This window comes from Lycium barbarum, chromosome 10 (genome assembly GCF_019175385.1).
Source record: "Lycium barbarum isolate Lr01 chromosome 10, ASM1917538v2, whole genome shotgun sequence".
Taxonomy (NCBI): domain Eukaryota; kingdom Viridiplantae; phylum Streptophyta; class Magnoliopsida; order Solanales; family Solanaceae; genus Lycium; species Lycium barbarum.
In genome coordinates this window covers 483,166-506,264 of record NC_083346.1, presented here as the reverse complement: position 1 = coordinate 506,264, position 23,099 = coordinate 483,166, and the positions used below count along the sequence as shown (strand labels likewise).

At 34.6% G+C, this 23,099-nt stretch overlaps 2 protein-coding genes across 2 annotated transcripts; both read right to left on the bottom strand.

Moving 5' to 3' along the window:
* Positions 1–1,201: 1,201 nt before the first annotated feature.
* On the bottom strand, positions 1,202–3,584 carry LOC132613701 (pentatricopeptide repeat-containing protein At4g16390, chloroplastic). Its single transcript, XM_060327883.1, has one exon. The coding sequence runs from the start codon at positions 3,451–3,453 to the stop codon at positions 1,432–1,434; it is 2,022 nt and encodes a 673-aa protein (XP_060183866.1). The 5' UTR covers positions 3,454–3,584; the 3' UTR covers positions 1,202–1,431.
* Positions 3,585–20,964: 17,380 nt separating this feature from the next.
* LOC132615183 (uncharacterized) lies at positions 20,965–22,131 on the bottom strand. Its single transcript, XM_060329752.1, has one exon. It carries the CDS (start codon positions 22,129–22,131, stop codon positions 20,965–20,967), a length of 1,167 nt encoding a protein of 388 aa, XP_060185735.1.
* Positions 22,132–23,099: the final 968 nt, after the last annotated feature.

Below are 23,099 nucleotides of genomic sequence, written 5' to 3'. Positions count from 1 at the left end.
TTACATGTAGTGGCCTTCAGTCCTTCACATAATTCCACAAAGTTCACTTTCCCGCAAATTCAGATTAGTAGTCCACGTTTGGTTAGGACAACTAGCTCTGAATTTCCTGACCAATGTGCTTGTCGTATTGGGTAGCTGATAGGAGCAGATCAAACCATTCCTCAACAATGTTAATGACGCGTCAATGATCTTCTCAAGATGAGGCAACGCAAGCTCAATTAAGCCTTCAGGAACTGAGAAGTGGTTGACCAACAATAAAAGGAGTTGAGAAAACTAAAAATTATATGTGATGGCATGGCGATGGCAGGCCCTGTTACGGAGAAAGAGTATGTGATAGCCATGTATGAGACTGAAAGAGGACGAGTAGGTCGTGGAAGATATATCGGTTAAAAGAGGGATGGCAGGAAGAAGATGGGATAGGTGTCCTCAGAGATGTTAAAGGGAGAGCTCTGAGAGGTGGACAGAGGATACATGAATATTCTCATATTCATCACGAGATCTGGTGCCACTCTTCTTAATTTAGGTTGTAACCAGAGTAGTCAGCTGCTCAAACCATGGATGGGTCAAATGTGGGTAACATTTTCTTCCCCAAAAAAGCAAGGCTTTCAGCAAAAACTGAACAGCTTGATATTGATCTCAAATTTGGTCACTTGGTTAAAATGTCCATCTGTTTTTGCAAGTATTTAATCAGCAATTCCCTCCATTGTACAATGTACGAAGGATATGCTCCTTTTTATCTCAGATATTAAATTTTCTTCAGTAATTCAACTATTGGTATGAACTTCAGGAAATATGTGCACGGGTATAAACAATGCTTATAGCATAAAAAACCAGGATGCCAAATCGGAATTACTTTTTATGGCTTTTCTCAGTTGACTGAAATGCAAGAAAGGTTGCTTTGAGAAAGAACAGAAATTTTTTTGTCATCACAACTCATACATACATTGATACAAGTGCAGTATACATCCTTGTCAATAAACTTAACTCAGTCGATATTTAGAAGAGACGTCTTCCTCTCTGGTTTTTTATGAAAAAGAGCTAGCTACGTTTGCCCCCATAGAACGAAAACAGTAACTTGGTGCCAAATACTTATATATGAATAAAAAAAGCAACTGGTGCCATAGAAAACATTTTCCAAGTTTTACATCAGTTTAGTGTAGTGTTCAATGCAAGATATGGTCAGATGTTATGGCAGAATCCAAATATTAATACGATATCACATTCAGTTTTTCCTCAAATTCTTTTTCTATTGCTGATTGCAAGAGATACACTTGGATAGCTACTGGACTTAATTCAAAACTCCCAACATAGAAAGAAGAGGTATCCTAAAGAATGAATAATCTACGAAAGGTACCTTTCAGATCTAAGAGTACAAAATCTCTGTAGCACAAGAATCATCAAGGCCAGAGAGCAAAGAACCCTCAGCCAGTGCTAAGCAGCAACCACCTCTTGAGCACGTCTAGACTCCAACCATGATGTAGCTGCAACCTTTGTAGTCAAAAACCACCCAGCCTTATCAGGTGCCTCGTGGAATGGAGCGTTCAATTCCTTAAGGTGTGACTCAAATACACCTGCCAGACCTTTCTCAGAATATTTATGTTTTCCATGTCCTGTGTTGATTCCAAGCAGTGACGGGAACTCCTCCCCATTTTCAAGTGCTTTGTTCAAGTCACTCATCCAGATGTGCAATGCTGTCAAAGCTGCCCCAAGCGAGAGGCTCTTCAAATGTAAAGACCATTGAGTTGCAGTCCTAGACATAATATCAGTATAGACATTGAGAGTTAGCCCAATGTCTAATAACTCACAAGCTCTCTCCAACTTATTAAGGTTGACGCAGATGTCAATCAAACAGTTGCAGTAAGCTTTCCGGACATCCGTAGTTACAGAATCCAAAAGTTCAGCAGCATGTTTCTTAAAAGCTCCTTCTTCTTCAACAACCTCTTCATCCACCAGGAGTTTCACCACATGCCCAAGCTTCGGATTTGCCCTATCAAGGCAGACAGTCAGCTTATGAAGGTCTTCCTTTGCTGTTTGTGTCAACACATTAAGAAGACAACCAGTAAACCGCTCATCGGCAGATAATCCCAAATCTGACAGCCTGTCGAACGTTCTTACGACATCATCTGTCCGACCTGCTTTTCCATAACACTGAATGAGTGAGGTCAGTACAAAGATATTTGGATCAAACCCTGCTTCCATCATCTCGTCCAATGTGGCCTCCGCCTCCGAGACCTTCCCACTACAAGAGTATATAGTGATTAGAGAAGAGTACGTCCAGCTGTCAGGTTGGCAAGTCCCCGAGCCTTTCAACTCCTCGAAAATGTTAACAGCCTCATCTGTAAGTCCCACGTCAGCACACATTGCCAAAAGAGTATTATACAGCACGACACTCAGCTCCAATCCCTTCTCCTTCATTTCTTTATAGATTTTAAGAGCATCTTCACTATAACGAGCCCTACCATAGGCCCGAATGAGTGAAGCATAAGTACCCCAACTTGGTTCAAACCCATTGCTTATCATTTCCGCATAAATGTTCTTTGCCTGCCACGGTCTCTTAGCTCTTCCCATAGCATCCAACAAACTGTTATACACAGTCATATTAGGCCTTACGCCAAGCGCTTTCATTTCCTCATACACATTCAAACACCCATCAAAATTCCCCGCCGAACCATAAATCCTAATCAGCGTCGCGAACGTCACAGCGTCTATACGCCACTTCTCCGTTCTCGCACGATCATACAAACTCAACGCCATATCTACATTACCAGCCTTACCATAAGCATCAATCATCACCGAATACGTAACATCATCGGGTTCACATCCAAAAGACGGCAATTTCTCAAACCATTCTATCGCTTTCTCAGGCAAATTACATTGCCTAGCACAACTAATAATCGTCGAAAACGTAACATTATCAGGTTTCACCCCTCTCTCAAGCATTTCATCAAACACCTTCTCTGCTCTCTCCAAATCCTTATTTTTCCTCAAAACTTTCAAAGTCACATTATAAATAATCACTTCTTTACTCAATTTCAACTTTTCTTGAAAGTATTTCAAAGCCAACAACGCAGTTTCAGTATTAGACATGTTATTCAAAGTAACAACAGCATCTTGTTCTACTGCTATTACTTTGTCACTCATCAAACCAGATAAAACAGTAAAAACATCATCTTTTACAGGGTTACAAGAATCTAAATTCTCAGCTACTTTCACTAATGAAGCATACCTGAAATCATAAGATTTTCGTTTCAGTTCTGAAGCTCTTGGGCTTTTGGGGTTGACCCAAAGCTTGCTTTTTGTAGAAGAAACGTTTTTTATTTGGGGTTGTTCTTGAAGTGAAACTTGGGGGGTGAATTTGGATTTGGAGTGAAGTTTGAGGGGGAAAGTGAATTTGCAATAGAAGTTGGATTTTTCATAAAGAGGAGATAGGGTAGAGCTTGGAGTAGATGCCATTTTCAGTGCCGCCTTATCAACTCTCAAGAGAAATCGGAAAGAGGTGAATTGTTTTGTATTTGATCAAGAGGATGGTGTACATATCGCCCCTTCAAAGTTTAGGATTTTGAACAATTTACCCCTAAACCTTTGGAGTATCTATTCATTCATAAGTAAAGAAAAAGAAAAAAGAGTCCTAAGGTTCATTTATAAGTAGGTGAGAAATTGTTCATCCTAAGAAGTAGGGGTGTACAAAGTAAACCGACAAACTGTATCAAATTGATAAATCGAAAAAAAAAATCGACTAGTAGTTTGGTTTGACTTAGTTTGGTGTAGAAAAAAAAATTATCATAATTGGTTTGGTTTAGCTAAAAAAGTCAGACCGAACCAAACTGACCCGATATTTCGTGTATTCGATTTTTAAAATATTTTATACATAAAAATATTTATTTGTAATGTAATTTGTAAATATTTCTTAAAATTTTTCATATTTTTTTATCTTTTATCACATTATTTTAAGCTTGAACTTAGAATTTTGAATGTCAATAAGTTTTATATCTCAGGGATATTAATAACTCAAATAAAGTCCAAATCAAAATCAACTCAACACTAATGCTAACAAAAAAATTTAATTCTAACACTAGGAATGACAGTAATGTTGGATATTTATTCTTTAGTTTTGCATAATTGGCTTAGAGCGTAAAAATACATAGCTTAATTTTTTTCTTTGTCATGTAATTAATAAGCCGTACTTATTTTAGCATAACTTAGTATTTAGATTAAAGTCATTTTCTTTATGACTTATTAATTAACAATATTTATTTTAACCGATTTTATTATCTTTTTTGTTGAATATTTTAATACGATGTCATTACTCATCTCACATTTTGTGTTATTTTCTTAAGAAACACCTTAGTTATATAGTTGTATCTTACTAGAACTAAAAAAATATTTGAAGTAAAAATCATACATTTTGTATGAAGACTTTTCGGAAAGATCAGAAAAAATCGAATAACCCTAGAAAATCCGAAGTTGCAAAATCCGAATTTATTGGTTTGGTTTGTAAATTTAAAAACCTAACGCGATTAATTTGGTTTGGTATTTGAAAAATCCGAACCAACCAGGTCCAAGTACACCCCTACTAAGAAGTCTCATGTACTACTAATAAAGTTCTTGAAAAACTAGGTAGAAGGTGATTACACATATTTTTATTCCTAAGATGAACTACATCGAGGTTGTCTCTACCAATATATTCATGTATGTTTTTTGCAAAACAGTAATTTGAAAACTATTTCAAGCAAATACGCATTCCTCATTTTTTTCTCGACAAATTTAGTTCCTTTACTATCACTGCCAACTCTCTTGCATATGATAGGGTGTCAAATTTTCGACATTCTTTACGAACTACAATCTGTAATGCATTTCCAGTTGTCATAGTTTCAGGAATGATTAACTTCTTAACTGGCTTGATTAGATAGCCAAAGCCCAAAAGCATGAAGCACCAAGCCACAAGTTTACTCACAAAATTGTAATTATAACTGTTTTAAATTTCTTCTAAATAATTGAAGACTTACTCTAATTCTAGGACAGCTGGGCTTAATTAGTACAATATTTTGTTGGAAGGTGTATATCAATATTTTGTTAATTAGTTAGATTTTATTTTTATCTAGTAGCTATACTTTAATTTATTTACGTCTCATAACTAAAAAATGTATATCAATTACACTCCATAATTAAAATATACAAAAGTAGCCCCACTCCATAACTAAAACATACAAAAGCAACTCCAGTATCCACATTTTTTCTCTCTTCTCCTTCCGTTCTCTCTGCCTTCCCTCCCTCCCTCATTATCCATCCTCCCTCATTATCCATTTGCTTGGTTCTAGCATCTTTCTCTCTCTCTCTCTCTCTCTCTAAAAGTATTACGAACATCCTTCATCATTGTAGTGTATTCATTAATTTTTTAGCATACGATGCAGTGTTCTGGGGTGTATTTTATTTCTTGTATTTCGTATTTGAGTGTATTCATTAATTTTTAGTGCAAAAATGTGTTTGGGGTATATTTTAGTTTCTTATATTTTGTAGGATATTTTTTTGTATACAATTAATTTTAAATATAATAAAGTGAATATAGTGTAAAAGTAAAATGAATACAGTTGAGTTTAATACATTTGACTTGGTTTAAACTTAATTGAATACATCTAACTTGAATACATTGAAATTTGATTTGAATACAGTGAAATTTAATTTGAATACATCAAAATCTGACACAGCCTAATTTTGAATACAATCTACTGTAGCACGCGAATACAATCTACTGTAGCGCCGAAATATAATTAGCTAAAGTGTAGCTATGCCTAAAAAATAACCTCTAAAATGTAGTCATTTAGGTAAGTTTCCGTATTTTGTTTGCTTCAACAAAAATAACACTTTTGTTATCCGGAGACTTAAGTATTCTAATTGAGTGATGCACAAATTGAAACTAGAAGGATTTTCAATCGAACTTGTCGAAAATTTTGAGAAATTAGACCTCTAGTAATGTTGAAAAATGGCATTTATTAATCAAAGCTTTACCAACAATATGGTTAACGACTTTTATTCTATTTGACAAAAGAAAAAGCAAAGAAGAAAAAAACTACAATACATTGATTTTCATCTATGACAATCGGTAAAGAAAAGACAACCACATTAAAAGACCCCAATCAGAAGATCCATTGATAAGCCTAGATAATGACCCATAATAATCTAGCTGCCATTGGGCCACCTTACATAATTGAGCATCCTGTGGTATTAGTACCAATCACATCTGCTCACACGACAGCGGTGGTGGGTCGCATTGCCCACAACGACATCGTGGTGGCGGTGGCGGGTACAATTGAATTGGCATTAGCACTAATGGCAAATTAAGAGTGGGTTGAAGTGGTGGTGGTGATGGTGGCGGTGGTGGTTGTTATTGATAAATTGGCCGAGTTGAATTCTCGGATTGTTGTTGATAATTTGGCTGAGTTGAATTCTCGGGGATGGTTGTATTTATAGGGGAAATGTTGCCGGAATTTAGGCAGATTATAAATGAATTTGTTAGAAAGACTAAGACGAGTGTGTGACGATAATTCTAATGATTGTGTAAATCTTCTTGAATGTAGACTAGCGATAGCGAGCTTGGACAATTAAGCGTAGCTAATAGGACATGGAGCAGGTATGTAAGGCTTACCCTTTCTTTTTTTCTTTTGGCATGTCCTACAGCCAAATAAGGTATGATATGCACTTTGGGGTTACTCTACTCTTTGATTCCGAGCTTGTATATGATTCTTATTCACTTTTTGATATGTTTTTAAAAAGAGTTCTGTAAGTATCAATGACCTTAACTTTCGTAGATGGTCTCGGATTGCTTCGGAACGTTCCTAGAGGTTTCTGTAGTAAAAGGTCCATAACTTTCTTATACTAACTCGGATTGACCTGAAACGTGTTTGTGACTCTTCAAGTGTCGGCTAGCGTACCTATCTATCGAGTCTTAAAAATTAATTTATGTGCATACAGTTTCTCACTATTCTGCTCGTGCATGCCTCAATGCATCTTTCACAGAGTCCCGGGCCAGGATCTGTTATTGTGCGCCTTCCTCTGCATTGTTCACCGCGTCCTTCACGAGAGGGCCGCGATTTGTTATATGTATATATGTATATGATGATATGGGGGTGGAGGTCAGGATGACATATGATGATTTTGTCCACCGCATCCCTCACTAGAGCGTCGGGATCGGTTATATGCATATATGATATATGATTTTGACATGCATGATTTGTGTTTTAAAAGTAAGCATTTTGGCATTTTGAATAGCGCACTTACTTTCTGTACTTTGATTCCGTTTGTGGTTCTGTTTGTTGTGTTCCATGCTTTACATACTCAGTACATATTCCGTACTAACCCCCTTCTTCGGGGGTTGCGTTTTATGCCACGCAGGTACACCCAGATGAGTAGAAGATTTTGCTAGAAGGTGTTTCGGCGGGATTGGCGAGCTCCACTTCCTTCCGGAGTGTTGCCGAGTCAGAGTACATATATTATGAATTCTTATTAATGTTAGAGACTTTGCAGACAGAATCGTGGGTATAAAATGTCAGTCTTGTAAGTGACTCCACCAGCCGATGTGTCATTATGCCTCACGTTACAAATTCTATATGATTATAAATTTTACTTGATCTGGGAACGATGAAAGGAATGATTCTGCAAGCCCTTATTATGTATTTCATTTTATTTGATTTAAGAGTCCAAAGAGATTGTGTGTGTACTAAGAGTCAGAGGGTTCGCTCGGCCCTAAATAAGGGTCGGGTGCCCATCAAACCCTAGCGAGATTGGGGTGTGACAGCCACATTACCTTGTCTATACCTAACTTTATATTATATATAGATTTGCAATTGCATGTATCGGCTTTGATAGTCACATCTCCTCTTCCCTTCGTTACCAAGTAAATATACATTATTTAACAGGAAATTAAATAAATTATAGTACTAGCTAGTTTATGACTTTATGTACTAAAAATAGACCATTATCAAAAGTTTTGGTACAAAATTTAAATTTATTTTTCTAAAAATTTATTTAACATGCACTAATTATAAATTTAAAAATTTGAACCCGCACCCGACTAAACATTTTAAAAGTTGTCAACTCATTAGTTACTAGTGCATGTATATGTTAGGTACCTCAATCTGCTTACAATTGTTTGAGTCTTGATTCAACTTTCTTTTGATGAATTTTTAAAATGTCTCTCTTCTTAGTCTCTAATAGAGTTAATTTCCTAAATGATTACCCAAGTTTTGAGAATTATCTCCAAATATCACTTTTATTTTTTAGAACAATAAAATCACTCAACTATCATTATTTTCCTCAAAACATACTAAACACCTCAAAAGTCTTCTTCTTTCCTAGCTAGTTGACATGCAATGTCACCAAAGCTTTTTTGTTTTTTTGTTTTTTTAATAATATACATATTTAACTCATCAAACTCATTTAACAAACTCATATTTAATACTCAATCAAATATGACCCGGTTAAAAAGCGGCACAACAATTAAACTATACTTTCATTTTAGCCACTTTTTCAAATCTAAGATTCTTTTATCTCAATTCAAATATATTATTTTTAATTTAAATTAACATTTAAGTAGTTTTATCTTTCTATTCAAATTCAAATATTTTTAAATATCAAATTTTGTCCACATTAAGCGACATGTTCTTTCCACATTAAAATGAAATTACACAGATAATACAAAAATTACTTCCGCATAAGCGATTTGTTGTTAGGACAAGGCAGGCTAGAGCGATATTAACCGACGGCAGGACATGGATGCCAAAGCCCTTCAAAAATATGGAGCATTATAGAAAAAATGTGAGCATCACCAAATGACCGAGTATGACCCAATTCAACATGTGTATGAGGTTAGGACGAGTTATCACAACGGTAAGGGTGGAAACGTGCATACCGTTTATGAGGCAACAAGAACATGCACTTGCGGTAAGTGGCAAATGTATCACATGTCGCGTTCTCATGCTGTCAAGTGCTTCGAGAGAATGAGAAAAACGGTAACAAGTCCACAGTTACCTTAGAGCATATTCCGGTCAATTCCACCCACTTGGTAATGAAGCTTATTGGCCAAACGAGCCGTTTTCGATGGTTGCTAACAAGGATTACATCAGGAAATTGGGCATTAACTCACGGAGTCGTAGACCCAATCAAATGGATGTTAGTGAAAGAACTTATTCTCGCAAGTGCTGTACCTAGCAATATGGTCATGACAAGCGTTCGTGTGGGCAACAAGGCCGTGGTAGTACAAGCACGTCTCAAAGTAATAGAGCCTCTAGAACTTGAAGATTGTATTATTATTGTATTACTTTGAATTAGTATTGTAATTAGATGGAATGGATTATTTTTTAATTAGTATAAACCTCTCGTATTGGATGAATTATTATTAAATCAAATATTTATATTTATACATTCAAATATAATAAAATACTTAAATCAAAACCCTATAAATATGACAAGTTTCGAAACATACTTCGGGGCACTTTAGAACCCCTATTAATGTGTTTTTTTTTTTTACTAATTTAGTTTTTTTTTTTTTGTGCTACTTAAGTCGCGGATTCTGTTGAACAGGAAAAAAGTAATGCAGTAACTTTTATTATCCGTACATCTATTAGCCTTGTGTTTAAATCGACAGCCTACTTTCCATTATAGGACTATTAATAGCAAGACTTGATATGATTATGAAATGTTGATGAATGATTTAACTAAGCGGGTAATAACACAGAATTAACTTATCCCTATGATGTGAAATTAGGCAATATGTGAAAACTAATAAGAATAAAAGCATTATAAGAAATACATTTTATGAAAGATATTGTAAATAGAAAAAGTTTTGTAGTCCTTGATTAGTAGATCATTAGAAACTCACCGACGAAAATTTCTTCCTTAAAATTAAATCATATGGAGTTCTTCAATTTTAACTAACAAACTTTGCCTCTGTTTAGGTTCTCGGTCAAAATTAATTATTTTTGTTGATTAGTGTATTCTAGAATAGGTTATTTTCCTATTTGTCTTCATTATAGAGAGAGTTCGTATCAAAAAATTATGCCTAGAGAATTCATAGGTTTAGAATCTCATCGTCTCTAAAATGGACTACTTAATTATGAATATATTCTACTTCCTCTTCTCCAATTCATGACACACAAAAAAATCATTTAAATATTCCATTTAAAGTATGGTGCAATATTTCAACCACTATCTTATATTATTTTTAGCCACTTTTTCAAATCTAAGATTCTTTTATCTCAATTCAAATATATTATTTTTAATTTAAATTAATATTTAAGTAGTTTTATCTTTCTATTCAAATTCAAATATTTTTAAATATCAAATTTTGTCCACATTAAACGACATATTCTTTTCACATTAAAATGGAATTACACAGATAATACAAAAATTACTTCCATATAAGTTTAACTTTTATCTTATATTGTGAGTTAAATTTTTTCTTTGAAAATATCAAAAAATTACACACTACATATTATAGATAAATAACTCAAAATATAAAGAAAAAATATACGCTAACTTTATTTCTTAAAATATAAGATTCACTTAGAATTTTTTAAAGTTAAATTATACGAAAGTAATTTTGTGTCATCTGTAAAGTTGCATTTCAATGGGAAAGAATATGTCGTGTAATTCTAAAACAAATGATATTTAAAAGTATTTGAATTTGAATAGAAAGATAAAGCTACTTAAATCTAAATCTAAATTGAGAGCTGATATATTTGAATTGAGATAAAAGAAGCTTAGATTTGAAAAAAGTAGCTTAATAGAAAGCATGGTTTGATTCCTTTGTCGCTTTTTTCAACGGGTCATATTTGATTGGGTATAAAATATGAGTGTTAAATTGGTTTGACGAGTTAAATAATTTTATTATTTAAAGAGAAAATACATCGACACCCCGCTGAACGTGACCCTTTTTTTCAAAAAGACACCTAAACTTTTCGGGGGTCCTATTACCCCTTAAACAAATTCGAAGTTATATCAATATTCCCTTTTTAATCCATTCTCGATTTAAATCAGGGAAAAAATATGTTTTTTTTCTACTTTTGGAATTGTTATATATATATATATATATATATATATATATATATATATATATATATATGTCTTTGTGTGTTTTGTTAATATTGTATTGAAGACAATGCAAAAGTTAATGTTTTAGTGATAACTGTTCTTCTAATATATCAAATATTCTGCTTGATTGTTTCCTATTTTTTAGGTTCTTCAATAACATAGTTTACATGTGAATAGAAACAGCAACACCTATGCCTAAAAATGTTTCACGTTTTAAGTTTCGGTCTTGTCTTTTAGAAACTGTAGTCTCCTTTTTTTATTGTCACATACATATAAAGAACTTATCGTTGAGTGAAAATACTAGTTTGTAAAAGTTGAAACGAAATTTGATCAATTTATGTCTTCCTTAGAATGGCTACTAAAGTATTATCGATTTCATGGTACACACCTACAAAAATGTAAGTAATTATTTGGTATTGAAAAAAAAAATAGTTACATTAATACTATGTGAAAATATACATATTCATGCACGAGCATAAATGTGGCAAAAATATAATATTATGGATAACAAAAAACTTTATTAGATTTACCAGATTTTATATGGACGTGTTTGTCATGATTTTTCATGCTTAATTTTTCTACATTCGATATGACATAATTTTCCATTTTCCAAATATCGTATACGATTTCCTCTTCTCCTATACAAATAATTGACGTGATCAATTAATATAAAAATGATGATGTTGAAAAGGACATAAAGTAATACAGTAACTTTTATTATCCGTACATCTATTAGCCTCTTGTTTAAATCGATAGCCTACTTTACATTATATGATTATGAAATGTTGATGAATGATCTAACTAAGCGGGTAATAACATAGAATTAACTTATCCCTATGATGTGAAATTAGGTAGTATGTGAAAACTAATAAGAATAAAAGCATTATAAGAAATACATTTTATGAAAGATATTGTAAATAGAAAAAGTTATGTAGTCCTTGATTAGTAGATCATTAGAAACTCACCGACGAAAATTTCTCTTAAAATTAAATCATACGGAGAACTTCAATTTTAACTAACAAACCTTGTCTCTGTTTAGGTTCTCGGTCAAAATTACTTATTTTTATTGATTAGTGTTTCCTAGAATAGGTTATTTTCCTATGTGTCTTCATTATAGAGAGAGGTCGTATAAAAAAGTTATGCCTAGAGAATTCATAGGTTTAGAATCTCATCATCTCTAAAATGAACTACTTAATTATGAATATATTCTACTTCCTCTTCTCCAATTCATGACACAAAAAAAATTATTTAAATATTCCATTTAATGTATGGTGCAATATTTTCAACCACTATCTTATATTATTTTTAGCCACTTTTTCAAATCTAAGATTCTTTTATCTCAATTCAAATATATTATTTTTAATTTAAATTAATATTTAAGTAGTTTTATCTTTCTATTCAAATTGAAATATTTTTAAATAACAAATTTTGTCCACATTAAACGACATATTCGTTCCACATTAAAATGGAATTACACAGATAATACAAAAACTACATATTATATATAAATAACTCAAAATATAAAGAACAAATATGCGCTAACTTTATTTCTAAAAATATAAGATTCACTTAGAATTTTTTAAAGTTAAATTATACGAAAGTAATTTTGTGTTATCTGTAAAATTGCATTTTAATGGGTAAGAATATGTCGTTTAATTTTAAAAAAAATGATATTTAAAAGTATTTGAATTTGAATAGAAAGATAGAGCTACTTAAATTTAAATCAAAATTGAAATATAATATATTTGAATTGAGATAAAAGAATCTTAGATTTGAAAAAAGTAGCTTAATAGAAAGTATGGGTCCGATTCCTTTGCCGCTTTTTAAACGAGTCATATTTGACTGGGTATAAAACATGAGTGTTACATTGGTTTGATGAGTTAAATAAGTTTATTATTTAAAGAGAAAATACATCAAAACCCCGCTGAACGTGCCCCTTTTTTTTTCAAAAAGACACCTACACTTTTCGAGGGTCCAATTACCCCCCTAAACAAATCCGACGTTATATTAATATTCCCTTTTTAATCCAATCTCTATTTAAATCGGTGGAAAAATATGTATTTTTTTCTACTTTCGGAACTGTTATATGCGTGTGTGTGTTTTGTTAATATTGCGTTGAAGACAATGCAGAAGTTAATGTTTTAGTGATTTGAATTTGAATAGAAAGATAAAGCTACTTAAATTTAAATCTAAATTTAAAAATAATATATTTGAATTGAGATAAAAGAATCTTAGATTTGAAAAAAGTAGCTTAATAGAAAGTATGGGTCCGATTCCTTTGACGCTTGTTAAACGGGTCATATTTGATTGGGCATAAAACATGAGTATTAAATTGGATTGATGAGTTAAACAAGTTTATTATTTAAAGAGAAAATACCTTGAAACCCCGCTGAACGTGACCCTTTTTTTTTTTTTCAAAAAGACACCTAAACTTTTTGAGGGTCCAATTACCCCCCTAAACAAATCCGAAGTTATATCAATATTCCCTTTTTAATCCAATCTCAATTTAAATCTGGAAAAAAAATATGTTTTTTTCTACTTTTGGAATTGTTATATATATATATATATATATATATATATATATATATATATTTGTCTTTGTGTGTGATGAGTCGTGAAATTACGCGATATTCGATGCTAATTCCTTAAGTTTTTGTGACTGTTTAAGCACTTTTGTTGTTACTTTTTGTGTTTTTATGTTGTTTTGTAGGAAAAGATGCTCAGAGAGTATAACGGAGCAAAACGGACCAAAACGGACCAAAATAGAGCAAAAATAGAACAAATCAACGTTTCTGGCACCACATGCTAATAGCACATGGTGCAGCATGTTGAACATGCTAGCAGCATGTGGTGCAGCATTTGCTGCCAGTGAAAATGGCACCATGTGCGAGTAGCACATGGCGCAGCATGTGCAACATGCGAGCAACATGTTGTGCAGCATGTGGTGACAGAGAAATTGTCACCAAATGCTATGGTTTTGGCACAACATGCGATTTGCATGTTGAACAAGCGAATTGCATGTTGTGCAACATGTTGTGCAAGAGGGTATTAAGGTCCAGATTTTGTTCCCGTTTTTGAAATAATATAAATACTCTTTTAGGGTTTGTAATACATATCTTTGGCAGTTTTTCATCAAGTTTGGACACTAGTTTTTACACCACACTTTGGGGGTTAAAGATTTGAAGATTTGGTTGAGTATTTCTTAAACCTTTAATTCATTTCTTCAATTCCTTGCTTTGTATTGTATATCTAAGTGTGTAGCTTTCTATTCCATAACTTGAATCTCGTTTATGAAAGTATTCTTGATTAAAGTTTGGTTTGAAACTCTTGTTATGCTTATGTATTGAATGATTCTTATTGCTATTGAAGTGGGTCTTTGTTGATTTAATTAATCTCGTTCTTGAATGTTTCCAAAGGGATTAGCTAACCCTACGACTCACTCATTTACTTAGATTGAGCTTGTAAGAGGAAATCTAGGTTGAGACAGATTAATTAACAAGAATTTGGGTCATTAAACTCATCTAATAACTTGAGCTCGGAAGAGGATAGTTACTTGAGGTTAAATTGATTGTGCCTAATATCACACTCTAAGGCTTGGAAAAGCTTAGAGTGAAATTCATTGATTTGGTTGGAAGACTTTCAAAGAGATTTTAGATATCATTATCTATCAACACAAACCCGCTCTTAGTTGTAAAATCGTAACATACGTTGGATCGTTACTTGAGTGTAGTCTCCTATTATCCATGCTTGTGTCCATTGATCATTTTACTTGCTTTCTAGGTTAGTTTACATTTCCGCATTAATTACAATTTTCTCAAAAACCCAAAATATTATCCATCGTTTGGCTTTAGCGTAGTTGGTGAAAGTTCCTTACTTTATTAATCGCCTAGCATATTGTTCCCTGTGGGATCGACCCCGACTCATAGTTGGGTAAATATATTGCATACGACCGTGTACACTCTCTTTGAGGAGTGTATTTGGACGTTATCAAAAATGGCGTCGTTGCCGGGGAACAATTTGGCTTATTTAGGTTAGTTTGGGATCTTAAGCTTGCTTGCTTTGGTCCAACCTTGTGAATATTTGTGTTGTTGTTTCATTGTTTTATTTGATTCTTATATATATATAAAAAATATGGCATCATTCCATGAAAATGGGTCGGATGGAAGTTGTTCATACTTTGATGACCCTTATCCCTATTGTGGAGGACCCCACTCTTGGCAAAATTGTTTAAAGTCTCCCGGGGGGAGGATTGTGCGCACAATCTTGAACCCATGAGTGGAGCATATGTGATAGATGTGGTGGTCAAAATGACCATTGGGATAATTGTGCTTATGTGTCCTTCCCTTCCCCGAACCCCCACTATGACGATTCTACTTTTTGTTGTGACAATGATAGGGAAATGGAAGTGGAAGAAGTTGAGAATGGACAAAATGAAGAGTTCAAGCTCATGATGGAATGCCTACTTGAAAGAGGAAATGAAAAACAAAAAGCCTTGGAGGAGTACTTGGAAACTAGTCTCCAAAATGGCTTGATGAATGAATACAAAAATCTTTCGTGGGCATTTGAACAAAATCAAGAAGAATTCTCAAATGCTAAATATGAGGAGAGAATGCCCATGTTGGAGGCCAATCATGAAATGGAGGAATCAAGAATTGAAAATCCTCCAAACGAATCCATTTTCATTAGAGATGCCAAAGAAGAAAAGAAATTAGAGTCAACAGTTGTCTTGAGAAAAATGGTGGAAGTTGACTCTAGTTTGGGGGAAAATGAGAATGTCAAAAGGTGATAGGAGTGCTTCTAAGTGCATCAGTTACATGGTGCATCACATTGCATTATGGATGGTTCTGCTATTTAGAGTTGAGGTGTTAGGAATTTTGTTCAAAATTTCTTGCCTTTACTGTTCAATTGATTCTATTTGCACAGAAAATGGTATGGAACAGGTAAAAATAGTGGCCTGGTATTATCTCATTGATCCAGTTTATGTAGGAAATGATTTGGGATTTATGTATAATTCTTTTGATACTGAAACTTGTGCTAATGGGGGTACAAGGTCTGGTTTCGTGGTTGATCAGACTAGTATACAAAATTAGGCATCAAAACAGTGCTGCAAGTTTGGTGCTACTGCTTACTCAGTTGAAAATTTTAAAGGCAGTAGGGGTAAAACTGGACACTACGGGAAAGTTTTTCTATCACTCTGGTCACTTTTAAGGTTCTCAAATGTAGGCTGGTCCTTGCAGTTGGCTGCAGATACACTAAGTTCAAGCATGATCCTTTTATTGACCATTTCCCAGTATGTGGTATTAGCATTATGTGATATATTGAGGGGTGGACAATAGAGGGAAAATGTGCTGATATTAGGTGGTTTCATGGCATAAGCAGGACACACAAATTGAGTAGTTTATCAAGGGGAGCAGCAGCTGAAAATAGCACTACTGCTTGTGCAGCACTGCTGGGGCACATCATTGCTGCTTACAGCATCCTGTTCTCTTCAGTAGTGTCGAGTTCACATAAAACGAACTGCATCACTAAAGCAAAAAGAAACAAAGGCTGCAAGGGCAATGTGCAACAACCATAAGAAGGAACAGATGCAGCAAGAGAAGAAGGCAAAAAATACCCGTATCCCGCAGGCTCGATGATGAGTCATAAGATTCCAGTTGTGGAGCACGTACACCTCCAGGTAAGTCATTTGTGGCAGGAGTGTGAGGCACAGAACTACTTTCTCGACGGTTAGGACCCGTTATCTCATTCTGTTCAGTAGATGATGGAGAATGATGTGATGCAGTTGGGCTAGGAGTGGCCGTCGGAGTACCACTAGACGTAGCCCGCTGAGATCCGGAAGTATACCGAGTGGAGCCCTGTGGGGTAGGATAACCTGGTGTGGACATCATCGAGGGGCTCTGGGGAGGCACCTCAGTAAAGCCCTGGTGTGGAGCCATATAGGGCCGACCAAAGCTATATGGAGGTGGAAGACTATATGCAATACTGTTCATGAGAGGATCATGAGGCAATGGAGCACCGCGTGGTGGGAGACGTGGCGACGGGCTTCTATCTCTAATCACAAGGTTTTCCGCAGGTCTCTGGGGAACCCCCGTCTCCTTAGCCTTCTTTGTTTTATTACCCTTATTTTCACCTGCCATCTATACAATAATATATGTAAGTATCGCAAATATAAATTAATAGAAAAGAAATACATAGTAGTAGTAATACATTTTTGTTACTCTAATACTTTATTATTGTATCTCTACTACAAATCAAGCATTTTACGTTTCAAGATTCTATTAAAGAATATAGCCACACTATATATATGACTGGAAAACATGCAGAGTGACATTTGCTGTCTAATCTCAATAGATAATAAGCCAAAAACAAGAATATAAGTGAGGAAAACTCCTTAGAACTTTAGAATACTACCAAGAGGGTTGATTAAGAATTAAACAATCAGAGCAAAGTTCTACCTTTTTTTGAATGGTCAGACTTATTTGACAAACAACTCAAGCACCCCATCATGGTATAATAGCAAAAGATCAAAGATATAGTTGAGTAAAGTTTAAAAAGACCAGAACTTTAGGTCTAGTCACAAAGAAACTATAATCACATAGCTGACTCATTTGCTAATGTGAAAAGTCCATAATATTTTATAAAGTTTACTGTGAGTTTCATGTTTTACCTGAAAGAATACAAAAGACAGCTGGATTCAGTGCATATATCTCACATAAAAGCCTGATGTTGATGGATGAGACAGGCAAAAAATTTAAAGGTTCCTATATCTAAAATAATACTATGACAGGGCCTCTTCAGATGCTTCATCTGTTCCAATTCATCAAGGAGTATGCACAAACATAGAGCAAAGTTATGGGAAGCATGCAGAAAAAGACACTAGGAAGATCTCAAGCAAGGAACAACAAAGACAGATGAACAAGAAATTGTCCGAAAAGAATATAAAAGCAGCAAAAGAAGATTCCCATAAAGCAAAGAGTGGCAAAGCTTATGGTTATTACAGATCAACAACAAGGGGAAAGCATTAAGGGCCAAACTGAAACACCACAATCACTGTAAATCATTCTGCTTTGATTCTTCTGATATCAGATTTAGGTTAAAATCTTGAAGTAGTAACTTACCTTATAAGAAGAAGTGTTACATAAATGTAGCAAGGAAAGTAAATTATTATTTATGTCTAAAAGAATCAAAGAAAGGGAAGGGATGAGGTCACTACCATTTTATCAAGTTCATATTTTCTACATGCTTGCTAGTTATGTTAGTTTGCTTCAATAGGATTAGTAAGGTAAAATTCTACAACATGGAAAAATCCATAAAACATACCACTACACCGTCAATATTGTCAAGTGCATTACCCCTCTCAGATCTCTAAAATATTGAAATGGCTCAAAGAATGTCTTCGTTGAGGTATCTGAAAGGAAACAAAAGAGAAAGAATCAACATAAGGATGTTTTTAAAAGGTTAAGGAGGAAGAATAAAGACACACAAAATGTAATTTCGTAAAAGTTTACAACTTCAAAACACTGATAGTATTCGAAAACTGAGTAATAAAGCGAAACCATTCCAGATAGAACCTATAAATAGGAAGTAAACAATCGGCTACTAATTTCAAATATGTAAATAAAATATGTAAGTATAAAAAAATACTTACTGATTGCTATCAATCCTCATCCTCATCCCCATCTCCCTCTTCTGACCATTCTTCCTCATCAGTTGTTTTGTTTTCATTATTACATTCATTCACCTCTGCATTAATTTCTTCTGCATTTATTTCTTCCAATATGTGTTCTGCATGCTCTAAATCATCTTCTAACTCATTGTCAACTGTTTGGTGAACAACTGATATGTCGTCATCCTGGAACGCAACAGGCAACACATTCTCCACTTCCACTCGACCCACAGGCTTGACTTTAATTACCACCCACCAAGCAGACTTATTTGGACGCAAGGGATAAGGAGCATAGTACACTTGTCTAACATTTTGTGCAATAATGAAAGGATCATAAGCCGCATACTCCCTCGTGTGGTTTACTTCCATGATGTTATACTGCTCAAGTACCCTTGTACCTCTATTTGGGGTTGGATCAAACCATTTGCACCGAAAAAGTACAATTCTTTTTTTTCCACCATCAGAATATTCCATTTACCACATATTTATCCATAGAATAGACCATACCGGGTCCCCAAGATATGTCCTTTAAAAGTTGGTCATGGTAACCATATTCTGTACTGTAAACCTATTAATAGTTAAGAAATAGTACGTTAACAGTAATATAATGTGCACTTTTAAAATTATATTAGCTTTATGAAAAGGTTGTAACACTTACATAATCGTTAAATCACTTCCCAAACTGGTCGTACACTTTTTCAACGCCATTTAAATGCACAAAGTAACTGTCCGACAAAATGGAGTTTGAGTTAGTTGTTATCCCTTGTACTTGGATATTTAGTGCAAAATAATAACAACTTACTCATAATATCGTTGAACTTCCGGGCAATTTAGCAAGACATGTATCGATGCAGATTTAGACTCCATATCATTAAATTCTCTTGTACGTTTTTTTGAACCTGAACCCGGTCGATTGAAGATTGATATCGGCTTCGCTAAAGCATCATTCTCACCTCCTTCATAATGCCGATTGGGTCTGTTTCGCAAGCATGCCACATCATCCCCAAAGTAGTAAGAACAAAAATGAGTTGTTTCCTTAGCAAGATAGGCTTCGCAAATTGATCCTTCAACTCTATGTTTCTGCTTGATACCCTGTTTAGACTTGCCAATAGTTCTGCATAATATTATTTTAAGCGTGATTTTTTTAAAAATAAATCGGTAAGGACAAATAAATAAAAATTTACACCTATTACCTCTCGAAGGGATACATCCAACGACAATGAACTGGCCTCCGAGTCGAGCTTCCTCCGCAAGGTGAATTTGAAGATGTTCCATCACATCGAAGAATCCCAGTGGAAGGATTTTCTCCAACTTACTTGTTATTACAGGAATATTCTGATGCATCCGATCCAGGTTGTCTACCCTCAATTTGCTGGAACACAAGTCTTCGAAGAACAAACTAATTTCAGTTATAGGCTTCTAGATTCGGGTGGGCAAGCTACTAAATGCAATGGGGAGTAAAGTTTCCATGAAAACATGACAATCATGGCTTTTCATCCCATGTAACTTTCCTTGCGCCATATCAACACGTTTTTCCAAATTTGATGCATACCCATCAAGCATCTTCAAGTTCTTAACTCATTCACAAATCTTTCTCTTATGATCCATTGTGAATGAAAAACTAGCCTTAGGCTTGAAGACCCCGTTCCGTTTGTCCCGCAACCATAACTCTTTACGCATACAATATTCCTGTAAGTCCAATCTAGCCTTTGGATTATCTTTTGTCTTGCCCTTGACATCCATTACTGTGTTGAATAAATTATCAAAGTAATTTTTTTCAATATGCATGACATCAAGATTATGCCGAAGAAGATTATCCTTCCAATATGGTAACTCCCAAAATATGCTCTTTTTGGTCCAGTTATGTGCAAGCCCATACCCATCGAACTTATACAGTGGTTCTTCAGTAACTTTCGGAAAGTTCTCAACCCTCTCCCAAATTTCCTCTCCTGAAAGTCTTGGAGGTGGATAGTTTCGTTCAATTTTGTTCTTCCTAAATGCATTTTTCATACTCCTAAACTCATGATCCATTGGCAAGAATTGACGATGACAATCAAACCATGAATTTTTTTTGCCATGCTTTAAAGTGAACGATTTAGTATTCTCCATGCAATAAGGACGGGCTAACTTTCCAGCTGTCATCCACCCAAACAACATCCCGTAGGCAGGAAAATCATTAATGTCCACAATAAAGTGGCCCGCAAATTAAAATTCTACTTAAGAGAAACGTCAAATGTCTCAACCCCTTCAACCCACAACATTTTCAACTCATCAATCAAAGGTTGAAAGTATACATCAATCAGAACTTTTGGATTACGTGGGCCAGGAATGATGCAATTAAGGAATATATATGGACTAGTCATACACAACTCAGGTGGAAGATTATATGGTGTTAGGAAAACAGGCCAGCAAGAATATGGTGTAGCAGAAACAGAATGTGGAGCGAATCCATCGGAACATAAACCCAACCTAATGTTTCGTGGTTCAGCCGCAAAGTTTGGATATGTTGCGTCAAAATGTTTCCAAGCCTCTCCGTCTGATGGATGACACATAACACCAGGCGGCCTTCTATTTTCACTGTGCCATCTCATATGAGGAGCAGAGTTATTTGATGCGTACAACCTCTTTAACCTTGGTATAAGAGGTAGGTAATGCATCGCCTTAACGACAACCTTCTTCCCGCTATGAGTCCGCTTAAAATGAGCTCTTCCACAAAACTTACAAGATTCTAGACTTTTGTCATCCTTATAGTATAACATGCATCCATTTTCACAATAATCAATTCTCATCGACGAGAGTCCTAACTTAGACACTAATCTTTTTGCCTTATAGTAGTTTTCAGGTATCTCTAATTTCGGGTCAACTAATTCATGTATAAGGCCAATCACAGCATCCATTGTACCTTGAGGAACATTCCAATCTGCTTTGATGCTTAATAATCTAACAGCAATAGACAATTGAGAGTGGGGACTCCCTTCATATAAAGGCCGACTAGCATTTTTCAATTGTTCAAAAAAATGACTAGCTTCTTCATCATGGTTACCATATTCAAAATCGGAATGCATCACATAAGTATCTTGAACCATGTCGTGCATTCTAGAATTTTTGACATTAGGTTCCACTGACCTACTACTTTCACCAACAACAAAGTTTTGAAATCTACCAAAACTACTATTCGTTTCTCCATGATTAGTCCACACTGTATAATCTTTTTCAAAGCCGTCTTTGTAGAGATGAAGTCTAACAATCTCTGGTTTCTCGTAATTCATACATTGACATTTCATACAAGGGCACCTAACCAAGCCATGAATTTGAAAAGTTTCAAGTGTCATTGCATAGTCAACAAAAGCATCAACACCGTCTACAAATTCTTGCCTCATCCCCCCTCGGCCGTCGTTTGTCCTATTATACATCCAAGTACGAGATTCCATCTACACAAACGGTACCAAATTTGAAATTTTTAAGGAACAAATTCAATGAATAATTTAATTCAATGTTCAAAATCCAAATCACCACTTTCCCTAATTAGCAAATTAAAGCTTCAGACTAGGAAAAATTAACTAGGACAATTTAATATAAGAAAATTTTAAAATTAATTATCATTTATTTACTTTTTCTATCCTTTACTAACTAATCTTTTTGGAATAGTAAAGAATGTCATGATTCTGGACTTATTCTTGAATTTTCATAAAGAAAAGAATCATAGCCTGAAGACTACTTCGGTACTCCATTTTTTTTTTCTCTACAATTCAACAACTTTAGATTCCTTCATTAATTATTTTCTTTTTATATTTTTTTTTTCAAAGTCCTACACGAACTTTACTAATATGACAAAATGGTCTACTGTTTTGGCCAGTTAATGATGCCATCATGCCCCAAATAAAGTTGTACAAAACAATGGAAGACAAAAGACAGCAAGATAATAATTACGACGTTTCTAATTCCAAATTACATTAAGCATCAATTCAACAATTAAAATAGAGAAAGCACATTTTGAGATAGGAAAATACATACCAAAAAGATTAAGGATGTTGTCTACTGATCGTCAAAGTTGTCAATAGAGGCAGCACACTGATCTCCTAAATCAAGCACAAACAACTGAGAAAACAAAAGACAAGATTAGGTCAATTCTCTACAAGACTCAAACATTTTAGTTAGAGTAACAAAAAAAGGGGAAGTAACTTTGGGAATTAAAACGAAAGAGGAAATTAGTGAATCAAAGGAGAAATTAGGGCTTACTTAGAAGATGGAAAAGGAGACAAGCTTTTTTCAACTGGGTAAGCCCTAATTTTTCAGCTGGGTAGGGACGCGGCGGCGAGGCCTGGCAACAATAATGGTGGTGTCGCCG

Coding starts and splice junctions, on each gene's coding strand:
- LOC132613701 (XM_060327883.1), bottom strand. CDS start 3,453: ATGGCATCTACTCCAAGCTCTACCCTATCTCCTCTTTATGAAAAATCC.
- LOC132615183 (XM_060329752.1), bottom strand. CDS start 22,131: ATGAGGCAAGAATTTGTAGACGGTGTTGATGCTTTTGTTGACTATGCA.